The sequence below is a fragment of the Dendronephthya gigantea genome, unplaced genomic scaffold, assembly GCF_004324835.1.
Source record: "Dendronephthya gigantea isolate DGI-Jeju-01 unplaced genomic scaffold, DenGig_1.0 000013F, whole genome shotgun sequence".
In the NCBI taxonomy this organism is placed as follows: domain Eukaryota; kingdom Metazoa; phylum Cnidaria; class Anthozoa; order Malacalcyonacea; family Nephtheidae; genus Dendronephthya; species Dendronephthya gigantea.
Genome location: NW_021163023.1, coordinates 168,285 through 183,542, shown reverse-complemented (window position 1 = coordinate 183,542; position 15,258 = coordinate 168,285). Strand labels below are relative to the sequence as shown.

Sequence of the window (15,258 nt, the reverse complement as noted above, 5' to 3'; positions counted from 1 at the left end):
ATTCCCTTGAGATGAGCCCATCTATCGACATCTTCTTGCAGTGGAATACTAGCTTTGCTGTCTGGTAATCGAACAGTAAAGAATACAAAATCAATAGTGACGCGTTCGATCGAATTATCCTCGTTTTGCAGAGTTGTTAGTGATAACGTTGTCTTCTTTCCTTTGCCCTCAAGTTGTTTCATAAATTCTTCTGAACAAAACGTAGTGTTGGAACCTGGGTCTAAAAAAGCATAGGTCGTAACTGTTCGTGAGGATCCAGCAAAGCTGACCTTGACTGGCGCGATTGGCAATCCAGTTGTATACGCGTTGATGTACTTGTGGGGTCGATTTTTTCCACTGTAAAGTTAAAGAAGTGAAACGGCAGCAAATTTTGTCTGGTTTTAGTCAAAAGTGCCTGCATGCAGAAAGTCGGGATCCAAGCACAATCTGATCGAAGAAGAAAATGAGGGCGTGGGTTATGGAGTTTGGATGGAGATTTTTGCTCTCGAGAATTTTGTCAATTTTGTTTTATTCTTACCAAGCACAGCAAATGTTTCAGATGCAGCCATCTCGTGATGAACAGTTTCAGCAATTGATAACCCGTTGCCTGATGTTAAAGTCCCTACGTTCAATGGTGACCCAATAGATTACTGTTACTTCGTACGATCCTTTGTAAATTTGATCAAAACTAAAACAAAGACTGCTAATGTCGATGCACAAAGTGGATGTGTAAAAGCAACAAAGATATAAGCTCTGATGTCACCGGGGCCGGCGTGATTACTTATGTATGCACGTATGTGCGTATATATTTCAATGGAGAAAAATAATTAGAAAAATGATAATAACGTTCAATTTTGGCTGTGTATAATTATATTATAGCAAATGCTGCCACCGATAAATCAAATTATCTAATCTGCGATGTTTTCGCGACGTAGCTATGTAGGACGCGTTGTCAAGTATAGATTACAAATATCTTTACCACGCATGTATTCAAACGAGGATTATCATATTTTGCTGCCGTAAAGCTGGCATCAGCTGGTTTTGCAATATTAGCAAGCTGCTAAATGTAAATTTAAATCATTCAAAGCGGGACTCAGTTGAGTTAGGTGCTTCAGTTAACGCTTCAGTTACATCATGGTTCATGGTTGTAGCTTGCTGTTGGGTCAAGTCGTTATCGCTTGTTTGTGTTTGATTACAGGCTTCTTTCATCGCTGGGAAACCGATCGGGTTTCAGAACACATCAGCCAGGAGTGGAGGGTAGGAGCAAACAAGTGGGAGGAAAAATCAAAAGGCAAAATTTTAGCACGCGATATCTTAAGACAAAAACAACGCTTCACCTTGTTACCCTTTGACTCAATACTTCAAACAAGGAAACACAATCGGATCAAACGGGACATTAGAGCAACATCAAGAGGTAAAGATGGTTCCATCCAATGCGCGAGTTCTATCTTTACAATAAAATAAGAATATGCGTACGAAGTATTTAACGACTTTTCCATCACGTCGAAAATCGACGGTCTAGATATTTGTAAATCGTCAAGTACTCTTGTTCAACAAAAATGGCAGAATTTGGTTACCATGGGGATGGAACAGCTGGCCTCCAAACATTGCAATGTATCCGTGGATAGATTTCACATGCGAGATTACTTGGTATATAAAAATCTAACTGTTTTCGTCAGACCTGCTCGGCAGAGTTTCATAAGGCAAAGTTACGGAGTGATTTTTGGACATTTTGCAATTTGTTCAGCGAAGCTAAGTTTAGCTTGCAATGACTATTTGGTTAAAGTAAACTACGGTGGACAATATCATGTCCTTTCAGATTTGAGGCTACTTTACAACTCCACGATTTATTTTTATGACGAATATCGATTTAATGACGATAGTTTTGAAGTGTGTGTTTCTAAAAATTCAAGAATTCAGGCTGTTTAGAGATCTCGAAATTCGTGAGAAAAGTATAAAAACCTGTATAAATGCCAAGATGATGATAATATTTATCAGTTATGTTGTAAATAAACAGTTCACAATCTTTTCAAAATTGAACGGTCAATATTTCTCGAGAAATGACTATGGGGTAACAGACGGTGAACCACACGTGTGTAAAGAAAAATTAGAGCCAGAATTAGAAACATACTCTGAGGATGTTATTTTAACATGCAACGAATCAATCTTCAGTATAAAATACGATGATGAATACAAAGTGTGGAATAACTTTTCAATACTCTATAAGAACAAGATGTATGATTATACTGAGTATCGAGTTCTGAATGATACTATAAAGATTTGTAACTCCACTGATGACTACGTACGGAATATGTGGAAAATACGCAATGCCTTAGTAAAGAAAAAAGTGCATCGTGGAAATTGTGGGAAAATTAGCCTTATTAGTGGACAACATAATTATTTCGTGACCACGCAGTTTCATGTCTTCTGGGAGAAAGCTGATCAATACTTCACTAGAAATGACTATGGGGTGAGAAACGGTGCATTAGTTTTATGCTCAGAGTCGTTTACTAATAGCAGAATAGGAGTAAGAGGGTATACCAAGAAAGATCTATTAACATGCAACGATTCAAGCATCAATATAAAATACGATGATGACTACAAAGTTTGGAATAACTTTTCAATACCCTATAAGAACAAGGTGTATGATTATACTGAGTATCGAATTCTGAACGATACAATAAAGATTTGTAACTCCACTGATAACTACGTAAGAATGATTTGGAAAATGCGTAATTCTTGTGTAAAAAATATAATTCATTTTAAGGCTTGTCGAAATCCTGACTTTACTTGGTCATACGTATATGCTGTAAGCAAGCAGTTCCATGTCTACTAGGCAACAACTGGTCAATATTTCTCAAGAAATGCCTATGGGAAATCTCATGTTTGCAAAGAAAAGTTACGTGTATCCACAAAGTATACCAAGGAAGATGTATTAACATGCAACGATTCAAGAATCAATACTAAATACGATTATGAATGCAAAGTCTGGAATAACTTTTCAATACTCTACAAGAACAAGGTTTATGATTACAATAAGTATCGATCTCGGAATGATGGCATAAAAATTTGTAACTCCACTCATAAATTCGTATGCATGAGATTGTTGGACTTTAGGTAATTATTTCGCAACAAGGATAAGAGGTTTTCGTTGTGATGTAAATATAATCTGAGATATTTATGTTGTGACCAAGGATTTACATGTCTACTGGGCGCCAGCTACACATTTTTTCTCCAGAAATAAATATTGGGTGTTTGGGGTTAACCTTTTCGTATGCCGGAAGAACTTACGCTCATTATCAACGGATTACACCAAGGAAGATCTATTAACATGCAACGATTCAATTATCAATTTAAAATGCGATGATGAATACAGAGTTTGGAATAACTTCTCAGTACTCTATAAGAACAAGGTGTATGATTATACTGGGTATCGAGTTTTGAACGTCAGCATAAAGATTTGTAACTCCACTGATGACTACGTACGGAATATTTGGAAAACGCGCAATTATTGGGTGAAAAAGTTCATATATTTTGAAAGATATCGATGTAATAGAACTTTTATTAAAGAGGTACGCAAGCGTGGAAATTTTCCTTTACTGAAGGAGGTGAAGTTACAGGAAACAACAGCAAAGTATATAATTGACAATACAAGTTTTGTCGACTTTCCAAGGCACTATATTCCCTGTTTTGGTTGTTTTCACAGCCGTTCAATGTTACGATGAGTTCTTCGATGAGAGTTGCAAGAAAGTACAGTTACGGCGTGTTGGAAGGTAAATTTATTGTATGTTCTGATAAACACGTGAGACTCGATATATCAGACATCAGATTCTCTTTCGTAGCACCGATTTGTGCTTTAGCTCTCTCGATGATTTGTTTATTAATGATAGCTGTTGATCGTTTATGACATGCTTCCAGAGCTGCGCACTCTTCCTGGTTGGAATTTGACGAGTTTATATCCTTTTTAATCGCATTGGCTAATTATGTAGTATATTTGTCGCGGTATCTGCGTGTAGGTAGAGTTGGACTTTCCATGTGCCAGACTAGAAATAACAAGTAGATTCATTACATATAGCACACTCATGAATGCTGCAGTAAATATGTATCATCTAAGAAAGACCTTTTGTAGCAATACAGTATGTGCAACGAGATCTGATGTAAAAAAGTTGAAAACTTTCTTGAAGTGCAGACTCTTTAGTTGGGGTGTTCCCGTCTCTATAACTCTTCTCAACATTGTTCTTGAAGATTAAAGTGTTAAGATTTTATAAGCATATATCTCAAGGATTGGTTTATTGTGCCAATGGTCATAATAATCCTAATTGGTTGATTGCCGGAAAAAAATATTGTTTTCGTGGCTGTGTTTTTTTCTACATCGTTGCATTTGGTTGCAAAGTTCATTTTTACCGCCCATCGAATTCGCCAATCGCTCAAAGAAAGCAACAGCATTGTACAAAAATGGAATATTGTTAAGAATCGGAGAAGCTTTGTTTCATTATTAAAGCTGTCAACCACTACAGCGATTACTTGCACCCCTCTCATATTTGAAGGCTTAGTTTTCAAGTCTGACGTAATGATAGCTTTACTGCATAACCATAGCGTGGCTTACGGGTGTTTATGTTGGAATCGCGTTTGTTTTTACACTAAAAAATTACCACCTTCTAAGAAAGAAACATTTTACCAAGTAAACTATATACCAATGAAATTGGTTTTGTTTTGTTCTATTAAGAAATTATAATCCATTATTTCATACAGTAAAATTTCATTACCCAATGTAGACGTTCCAAAATTATAACTATACCAACCCAGAGCCCAGAGGTAAGTTTAGAGATCTGACCATGTTCCGAAGTCGAACAGTCGGGGTTTGATGAAATAAAACTCGTAAACAAAAACATAAACTCGTAAGCAGTTTCCATTTTTCTTCATCGCGCGCTATGGTACGGTGTCATACAATTATACAGTATATCCGTACAATTATAGCAAGTGTATATGCACGTTTATATTGACTGTAGCAGGCACAATAAAATGAATCAATAAAGTCATGGCCAAAAAAATTGATGGGTCCCTTTATTATGAAATAAGTTTCATGTCGAGGTTCGATAGGGTTTCTTTTGAATGAATGTGCTGTGCAGGGGCGGATCTAGGATTTCTCGTAGCTAAAATCAAAAAAAAAAACGGGGGCAGGAAAGTTGAGAAAATGACCTAAGAAAGTTCTAAGAAAATCTGTCCTAAATGAAATACACACAAACTTCTTTACAGGTTTGAGACTAACTACATGCTGGTTCATTATGTGATGTAAATTAATTACAGTCTCTCATGCTTTAAAACATTAACAAATACAACCAAATATAAAATTACAGAAACCATTAAAATTACAAATAAGACAACTAATTAGTCTAATAATACAATTATTAATATACAAGGAAATGTTTCTCGACCCTGATTGGTTGATTTCAGTACAGTGCAAACATATGGGAAATTATATCTGATTTGTTGAAAAAGATGAAATCAGTAAATCAATTATTGCTCCATGTTTAATAATAGCAATGGACAGACGAACTGTTAAAATTTGAATTTTGAATAGTTTTCATTACTTGCATAAATTGTTTAAGCTAATTAAATTCGAAATAAAATGTTCAAGGGCATATAATGGATGAGGTCAGTAATTTATTGTCTCGAAGATTTCCTTGCATATCATTAATACCTAATAGTATAATTTCTCGTGTAATTACGGATAAATATGCACTCGTGAGTATTTAAAGACTGCAAATACCACTCGTTCTTCGGACTCGCGCTATTTTGTAGCCTTATTTTAAAAACTCACTCGTGCTTGTTAATCCGTAATTGCGCTTGAAATTATACTATTGCCTATACAAATAAATGTAAGTCATTATTTAATTGCTGGTTTATGTTCAATAATTGCATATACTAGAAGGGCTACTTCTAAAAAGTTCGCTTCAATAATTCATATTAAGTTTCTTGTCTTTTTCTTTTGATTGACCAACTGTTAATTTGAATCTTAAAATTACAATAATCCAGAACCTGCACTACATAAACTATAAGAGTAATAATATTGAAATTTTACCTGGTGCTTTATAATATTGCGTTCCCAAGCGATTAAGATGCTACAAGTCTGTGTAATACTTGCATGCATTTGTAAATCTATGTAATACGTGACTATAATGCTACAAGTTTGTTTACATAGCTTTCTTGCCTTTAAAATAGGGACGCTGAAGTTGTTATTTTGACAGCAATTCGAGAAAAGCAAAGTAATTTGTTTAAGAAATTTTTGAATTATTTGAATTCTTACCTAAGTTTAGAGATTGATTCGATTTGATTGTATTGCAATAAATCACCATTTGATAACAAATTCTTTACAATAATTCTTAAATTTGGTTTCCACACTTATTCTGACTTTTCAATGTCTGATGAATAATTATCGATGCAAACGCTTGTTAATAGTACATGTTTGTGGACTTTCACGTCCAAGGGAGGTTTGAAGGAGTCGGTGCTTATCAATAAGTCTCAGAAATGTTTGCGAACTTTAGTTTTAAGATTTTCCTTCATTTGATGATATTGTTTAAAGTTCTGTATATCTGGGATTGATCGCTGCTTGATATGTAAATTAATACCTGCAGGACCCCACTGAAAAACACTATAAGGTGATGTGGGTATCCTGGTTAAATATAATAATAATAATAATAATCACTGCAGTTTAGAGCCTCTCTATAAACATGGGCGGTTGATTCCAACGCGCGAAGGTTTGCGGGCAGCGAATGCATAGGTTGTGGCAACTGACCAATTCATGGAATATCCATAAGGTGTAATGATTGATTCTGGACCTCTTCTTTGAACATGCGGGCTTCAAAATGTCTTTCTCTCTCTTCTCACCCTTTTTTTCGGTTGTTTACTTTGCATGATTCCTGAACCAACAAACGTGTTACCGAGTTTGCATACTAGCGTGGTAGTAGAGTCAAAGTGGGTATCACGAGCACAATTTTTTGGAGCAAAACTTCCCAACAGCGGCGATGCCAAACGTCAGAACCATTGCTCGTTTTCATCCAAGGAATTTTCCACTCAGAAAAGCTTTTTGTAATCGTGGTCTAATTCTGTAAGATTTTATCTTCATCATCCGTTATGGGTTGTAATTGTCTCAGCCCATTATATTACTTTTTAAAGAGGTTTTTGATGTATGACCTTTTTTGAGAGTTTGAGGCTTTGACGGTATGTGAGTTCATCCATCGGTGATGCTATAACTACGTTGATGAAATCGTTATTAATACCACCTGAAATAACATCGTTTTCCTTGCCGAGTTCTGTTTCTATACTTGGTTGAATAAAACTGGAATCTTGGACTTCACTATAACGTGTGAGTTTATTGGCGCCACTATGTTGATTCCATCGCTAATAGCAAGTTTATTTGTTACACAAAGGAATTCTTCGTTAATATTATCTGTTACGTCATCGTCCAAGATTTTGTAAAGTTTTTGTTACATTTGCATGTAGAGATTTGCTGTATTTTTTTGCCGTTCGCACAAACTTTAGTTGATTCATCTCGATTATTAAATAGAAGCCCATAAACATTGTTCTTCGTCCTTAGTTTTTATCGCAAAAATGCTATGAAATGGGAAATTATAAGGCTTGCACAAGCCTACAAGCAGGTTTGAAAGTGCAGCAATCTCGGTACAGAGGAAAAACAACCAATTGTATATCAATGAAAGTTGAAAAATCTCGTAATGTGCCTTTCTCGAAGAGTTGTCACGAAAAAAAATTTAGCGCATGCAATGCTGTGCGAAGATGTTTTAGGTCACACTTGTTATTTTGCGTTAATCGTGATTTTTTTCCTTTCCCGAGTTGAGTACGAATTTAATTTTAACTTAGACTGTCAATACGAAATGTGTAAAAGCGCAGCTGACTGCAATATACATTTTTCATTTGTAAAAACCCTAAAAGGTTCGAAATCATTTAGAGGTGACCTAAAGCTTTCGCACAAGTATTCGTCCACTGCGGAAACGCTGTGAAAGAAAGAACGTTTTACATTTGATCGTAAATGATCTCGGTTTTGTATAAATTGGGCTAAAATATAGAACGTATTATGTAAAAGCTCAAGTCTAAAAATGTTTCACTTGACGTAGCTTCACGTAAATATTCCAATAATTAATCAAAACCTTTGTTAATCTGCGTCTGAATTCTGTTAGTCTTCATTGACGAAAGAATCTCTCAGCGCTTCGTCAGCATAAGGTCTTTTATCAATCTTGTGATTAATCAGCCAGGACACGAACTTTCGAGCTTTACGATCACGAAGTTTTTTCAAGTTGACAGGGTTTTTTTTTAAAATGTTTATCTTTCGAACTAACGAAGAACCAAAAGGGTGTTCACTTTTACTTAAAACGTAGAAAGCAATCATACCCGCAACATAAACATCAGATTTCTTTTTGAACGGACCTTTTTCTTGTTTCTCTCCTGCCTCAATCACTTCTGGCGGTATCCATCCTTCAGTGCCTTTAGCATCTGTTGCAACTGCCGTTTCGTCGCCCTTTAGAATTCGGCTTATTCCAAAATCTGCCAATTTCATACTGCCTTCGATATCAACAAGGATGTTTGATGGTTTGAGATCTCTGTGTAATATTCCTTTACCATGAAGAAATTCCAGTCCTGACAGAATTTCTTTGATCATTCTTGGACCTTGCTCTTGCAGTTGCTCAATAGTGTGAGAGTCTACAAGTTCAGTCAGGGTTTCCTCACAAAGATCAACAATTAGATGTATGAAATTCCCGTCGTTATGAAAATGACGATAGCTCACAATAAATGGAGAATTTTCTGTTTTTAGAAGACTCATAATTTCCTTTTCGTTTTCAGCTACTTTATCACACTTTTGCGACATCATTCTCTTGACAGCAACTTCACTTCCATCCTTCATGAGACCAACAAAAACACACGAGTAACCACCATCACCAATTCTGAATTGCCTGTCGGCGACAAAAGCCTGTATCGGAATTTCAGTCTATGGAAGAAAAAAGAAATGGCATAGAAATTCCATTAATGAGTTAAAAATAAGACGTAATGTACGGGTGCCCCGATACAAAAAGGACTCCAGTTTGATTAAAAATTAAATAGCTTCTTGATCAAGTAAAGCTATTGAAATAAAACACCTTTCATTAGTTTCAGGAAAGACTAACTTAGATTTTGATATATTATGGTAGTTTTTTAGAAAAAAATTCATGGAGATATTATAACAAAATGCGTACAGTGTTTCGAGATGTCTCAAAAATATAAAAAATACGCTGTATAAAAATACTAGAAATACATTCATTCAACAACCCCTCGCTATTTCAAACCAGTTAGCTACACAATTTCCTCAGCTAAACTGACCAGATTGAAGCACATTAATTAGCATGATATTCACACAGCATTGTGACGGACACTTTTTTAAATAACTTAAACGCTATTTTAATATGATAGAAGTTTATATGATGGCCGTAGTAAAGCACACAAATTATTTCTAGCTTTTTTACTCACATGCCAGACATTAAAGCTTGCTGCGCTAAACTTGCTGTTTCAAACTTAAAACAGGTATTTCAATTACGTAATGATGGCGAATCTCCCAATGATCTTAGGAATCTTGAAACTGATTTAATATTACCATGCACAACCAAAGAAATAATTATTTTGAATAAGGTTTAGATACAATGGAGCCATCCATTGGAATAACCTGCCACTGATGTAAAAAGCGCTGATTCTGTTAATTTATTTAAACAGCGAGATGTAGCTGATCTTTCCTCGATGATACCAATTCGTTTTTTTATGTGTTTATCGTTTTTCTATATATATATATATATATATATATATATATATATATATATATATATATATATATATATATATACACACCCATTTGCAAAAACGTTGGCCGCAGATAGATAGATAGATACTCGAAATCTAATTAGAATTGCATATGTTGTGTAATATTATAGAAATCCCATGCAAATGTAAGCATATGCAATTCTAATTAGAGTTCGAGTATCTATCAATCTATCTATCTGCGGCCAACGTTTTTGCAATATATATATATATATATATATAATATATATATATATATATATATATATATATACACACATCTATTAAGATAGGCTATATTAACTTTCATCGGGAATATCTTTATCTTCGTATATTTTTGGGTAAAATATAACTATAATATACCAAAATCTAAGCTAACTATCCTTCCATCTAATAAAATTTATTTCAGTTTAATAGCTTGTGTGATTAAAAAGTTACTAGAAATACATGCGTGCAAAATTCCCTCGCCTGAAGCAATAACCATATATTTCCATCACTGAAATTCTATAATACTTGTTTCTGCTGAATGATCGAAGTTGTATAAGTAAAATCCTATATCAAGTATAATTGTGCTAACAGTTTTAAATACTGTACTACAATTTTTAGCGAAATTTCAATTCCTTTTTAAAAAGATTCACATTTAAAAATAAATGCTTTCCCAATCAAAATAATTCAGTTCACGAAATTGACGAATAAATTCAAAGAGGTGTCGTAAGTTTGTTGATAAATCCACAAGTTAAATGTACAAAATGCTTGCATGCTTTAAAATACAAAATCTATTCATTTTATACCTGTTCTATCCGAAAACATCTTTACTTTATATTTTAATCAATTTTACGAGTGAATTTTTCGTACATTTTCGAAACCATCGAGATGAAAAATATTTTTAAAAAGTTTTATAAATTATAATTCAAAATATCAGGTATGTTGACGTGAGCCAAAATTTTAATTTAGCCAATCGCACGCTTGCAAACGTTTGCTAGTTGCCAGTTTTGACACGTTATAAACTCACGCATGCGCATAACTTACAAAATTCCCAACGTCCATGCCATAATGGCGGACAACTTTGATTTCGCATTTGCTTTCCCGGGCGTAATGAAAATCCCCGGGGGGAACTAGTACCCTCGCCCGGTGCTTCGCACCGGCTCGGGGATTATCAATCAAACAGAAGTTCTTTTTTTCGGAAACCCGCCATATATCCTTTGTTTTATACGGTATAATTTTAGTCTACTAATTACAGAAGGCTATCTAAAATACGGGGAGAAATTAAAACAGACATTTAAGGTCCTGTTGCACGGTGCAATTTTTCTTGGAACTCGCAATGCATTCTACTTCTAAGAGATGTAAATTAGTAAAGAGTATTGCAGAAAAAAGTGCATGAAGTGTAATAAACACAAAAGTTTCGTTGCTCCCAAATATACATCTCACAAACGTAGAATTGCATTGACAGTTGCAAGAAAAATCGCACTGTGTTACAGAGCCTTTAGGCCGCATATATTCAATTTAACATTTGTGCAGTATGAGGATATGTAGTTTCAATTCATATCAGGAAGTAATAATCAAATGTTTTTAAAATTGAAATAAGCGATCGAAATAAAACGTGCTCGATTGGTGGCAAAAAGGACAAAATTGAAATTTGGTAGGAGCTTCATGGCGCATACACCAATGAAATTATCTGTTTAATTCCCAGTGTTGAAAGAATGTGATTTTCGACCGGCAATTTTTGACAAGCATCTCCATTCCAGCGATTTATGTTTGTCAGGATGATTTTTTGAGCATGCGTACCATAGCTAGTACTGCGTTTTCATCAGTCGTATGCGAATGCGTAATGCTTCATATTCGCACTCGTGAAAGAATTGTCATCAGGATAGCAACGATATAATATTGTATACGTTTATCATAATACAAACAAGATCAAGTTTTTTGACAAGCAATATTAATTGCCCTTACCATCCTGAAGACTACACAAGAGATGACTGGGAAAAGATAAAGACACAACGTGTATTCACTCGCTCCATTTCACTCAAAATTTGTAATTCTAGTCTTCAGCTCTTTCTTGGCATGAGAAAATCAAATTAAATTGGACTTATTATTTTCAATATTATTATAATATAAGTATGATATAACGAGCAATTTGATTAGCTACCGCGCGTGCATTGTGAGGCCATAATGCACGCTTCTGGCTTTGAAGTTTTTGTTGCTAAGCATCTTAAATAACAAGTTTCATTATTGATCAAATAAATAAATTTTGTTGTTGCCCCATAATTTCTTCTTATATTATAAAAGAATTAAAAAAGCTCGTCGCGTGCCTTTATGGTGTGATAATGCACTCAGGGAAATGTTGGAAGAATACTCGAGAAGCTTGTAAAACACTCGGCTACGCTTCGTGTTTTACAAGCTTCTCTCGTATTCTCCCAACATTCCCCCATCGTGCATTATTACACCATAAAGGCACGCGACTCGTTTTTTAATTCTTAAATATTGCATTACGATGTGTTAAAACGGTGCTTTCTTTCTTTGAGACACGCTTTGGAACCCGTAATGAGTGACAGTCTATATTTGTCGTTAATTTATACTAAGACACAATTCACTGAGAAGTGACCGATTTTTTGAGGGCTCGTTTTTTTCGCCTTTGTTCAACCTACGTTTTTCCTTTTCCGCAAATTTGGTGACAGGTTTTTACAGAAAAGACTGGGTAGCTCCAGAGTGTTCAAAACTAATATTTAGTTTCCTCATGAATAAATTTGTTAATGATCAGTGTTACTAACAAATGATGTAAAAAAACCTCATATATGTTTAAAATATATTTCAAATATTACCTTTTCTAATTGGTTGCAATTCGTTGTACCAAGCACCCGAATTTTCTCACGATGTTTTACGGACCTTTTAAGAATAGTTGCAATTTCGTCATGACCAAGGTGAATACTCATTTCAAGAAGACTCAAATTTCTTCCATCAACGAGAAATGTCCCACCTCTCCATAAGTTGACGTTCTTTTTTAACAGAAGACTGACCAAATTAACCGAATTTTTCACAATTGCTATCTTCAAAATATCAATGCCAAGAGTATAATTGTGGACTTCAGCGCCCTTTTCAACAAGATATTTTACTATCTCAAGCTTACCCTTTTTAACAGCATGGTGCAGCACAGTCCTCCCGTAAGTATCATTGCCATTTACATCAGCGCCCTTTTCAACAAGATATTTCACTATTTCAACGTTAGATTTAGCAACAGTAGAGTGGAGCACAGTCCACCCTTCAGTATTGCTACCATTTACTTCAGCCCCCTTTTCAACAAGATATTTTACTATTACAAGAGCACCTTTAGTAACAGCATAGTGGAGCACAGTCCACCCGCTTGTTATTTTGCCATTTACATCAGCGCCATTTTCAACAAGATATTTTACTATCTCAAGCGTACCCTCTGTAACAGCAGAGTGCAACACAGTCCACCCGTCAGTATCGTTGCCATTTACATCAGCGCCCTTTTCAACAAGATATTTTACTATTTCAAGAGCACCTTCAATGACAGCAGAGTGCAGCACAGTCCACCCATCGGTATAGCTGCTTTTCACATCAGCGCCCTTTTCAACAAGATATTTTAGTGTCTCAAGTGTACCCTCTTTAACAGCAACGTGCAGCAAAATACTTCCGTCAGTATCCTTGCCATTTACATCACCACCATGCATGTTCAACAAGATATTTTACTATTTCAAGTTTACCTTTAGAAACAGCAGAGTGCAGCACAGTCCACCCGTTTGTTTTTTTGCCATTTACATCAGCGCCCTTTTCAACAAGATATTTTACTATCTCAAGCGTACCCTCTGTAACAGCAGAGTGCAGCACAGTCCACTCATTTGTTTTGCTGCCATTTAAATCAGCGCCCTTTTCAACAAGATATTTTACTATCTCAAGCGTACCCTCTGTAACAGCAAAGTGCAGAACAGTCCACCCCTCAGTATCCTTGTTATTTACATCAGCGCCCTTTTCAACAAGATATTTTACTATTTCAAGCATACCTTCAGCAACAGCGGAGTGCAGCACAGTCCGTCCGTTTTTTTTTTTGCCATTTAAATCAGCGCCCTTTTCAACAAGATATTTTAATATCTCATGCTTACCCTCTGTAACAGCAGTGTGCAGCACAGTCCTCCCGTCAGTGGCCTTAGCATTTACATCAGCGCCCTTTACAACAAGATATTTTACTATTTCAAGTGTATCTTCAGCAACAGCAGAGTGCAACACAGTCCACCCGTCAATATCCTTGCCATTTACCTTAGCGCCCTTTTCAACAAGATATTTTACTATCTCAAGCGTACCACATTTAACAGCAATGTGCAGCACAGTACTCCCGTCAGTATCCTTGCCATTTACATCACCACCATGTTCAACAAGATATTTTACTATATCAAGCTCACCATTATTAACAGCAAAGCGCAGCACACTCCATACGTTCCTATACATGTCATTCACATAAGCGCCTTTTGCAACAAGATATTTTACTAGCTCAAGCGTACCCTCAATAACAGCAGAGTGCAGCACCGTCCACCCGTTTGTTCTTTTGCCATTTAAATCAGCGCCTTTTTCAACAAGATATTTTACTATCTCAAGCCTACCCTCTCTAACAACAGAGTGCAGCACAGTCCACCCGTCAGTATCGTTGCCATTTACATCAGCGCCCTTTTCAACAAGATATTTTACTATCTCAAGCGTACCTTCTGTAACAGCAGAGTGCAGCACAGTCCATCCGTCAGTATCCTTGCCATTTACATCAGTGCCCTTTTTAATAAGATATTTTACTATCTCAAGCGTACCCTGTGTAACAGCAGAGTGCAGCACAGTCCACCCATTTGTTTTCTTGCCATTTACATCAGCGCCCTTTTCAACAAGATATTTTACTATCTCAAGCCTACCCTGTGTAACAACAGAGTGCAGCACAGTCCACCCGTTTGTTTTTTTTCCATTTAAATCAGCGCCCTTTTCAACAAGATATTTTACTATTTCAAGCGTACCTTCTGTAACAGCAAAGTGCAACACAGTCCACCCGTCAGTATCCTTGCCATTTACATCAGCTCCCTTTTCAACAAGATATTTTACTATATCAAGCGTACCCTCTGTAACAGCAGAGTGCAGCAAAGTCCGCCCATTTGTTTTCCTGCCATTTACATCAGCGCCCTTTTCAACAAGATATTTTACTATCTCAAGCCTACCCTGTGTAACAACAGAGTGCAGCACAGTCCACCCGTTTGTTTTTTTTCCATTTAAATCAGCGCCCTTTTCAACAAGATTTTTTACTATTTCAAGCGTACCTTCTGTAACAGCAAAGTGCAACACAGTCCACCCGTCAGTATCCTTGCCATTTACATCAGCTCCCTTTTCAACAAGATATTTTACTATATCAAGCGTACCCTCTGTAACAGCAGAGTGCAGCACAGTCCACCCATT

The 15,258-nt window shown here is 35.9% G+C and overlaps 2 protein-coding genes across 2 annotated transcripts; both read right to left on the bottom strand.

The window, feature by feature from the left end:
• Positions 1-6,684: 6,684 nt before the first annotated feature.
• Positions 6,685-13,553, bottom strand: LOC114519326 (2-5A-dependent ribonuclease-like). The gene is made up of 2 exons (XM_028539443.1): positions 12,636-13,553; positions 6,685-8,980 (listed from the first exon to the last, which is right to left on the bottom strand). Exons 1-2 carry the CDS (start codon positions 13,503-13,505, stop codon positions 8,171-8,173), a joined length of 1,680 nt encoding a protein of 559 aa, XP_028395244.1. The 5' UTR covers positions 13,506-13,553; the 3' UTR covers positions 6,685-8,170.
• Positions 13,535-14,876, bottom strand: LOC114519381 (putative ankyrin repeat protein RF_0381). The gene is made up of 3 exons (XM_028539506.1): positions 14,826-14,876; positions 13,595-14,628; positions 13,535-13,538 (listed from the first exon to the last, which is right to left on the bottom strand). Exons 1-3 carry the CDS (start codon positions 14,874-14,876, stop codon positions 13,535-13,537), a joined length of 1,089 nt encoding a protein of 362 aa, XP_028395307.1.
• Between the last annotated feature and the right edge of the window lie 382 nt (positions 14,877-15,258).

What these genes read in the sequence shown, in the direction of transcription:
- LOC114519326 (XM_028539443.1), bottom strand. Translation starts at nt 13,505, where the DNA reads ATGCATGGTGGTGATGTAAATGGCAAGGATACTGACGGAAGTATTTTG. An exon ending in ATTGCAACCAATTAGAAAAG is followed by an intron (nt 8,981 to 12,635) that starts GTAATATTTGAA and finishes TTTCTTCCATAG; the next exon opens with ACTGAAATTCCGATACAGGC.
- LOC114519381 (XM_028539506.1), bottom strand. Translation starts at nt 14,876, where the DNA reads ATGGCAAGGATACTGACGGGTGGACTGTGTTGCACTTTGCTGTTACAG. An exon ending in GCACTTTGCTGTTACAGAAG is followed by an intron (nt 14,629 to 14,825) that starts GTACGCTTGAAA and finishes GCTGTTACACAG; the next exon opens with GGTACGCTTGAGATAGTAAA.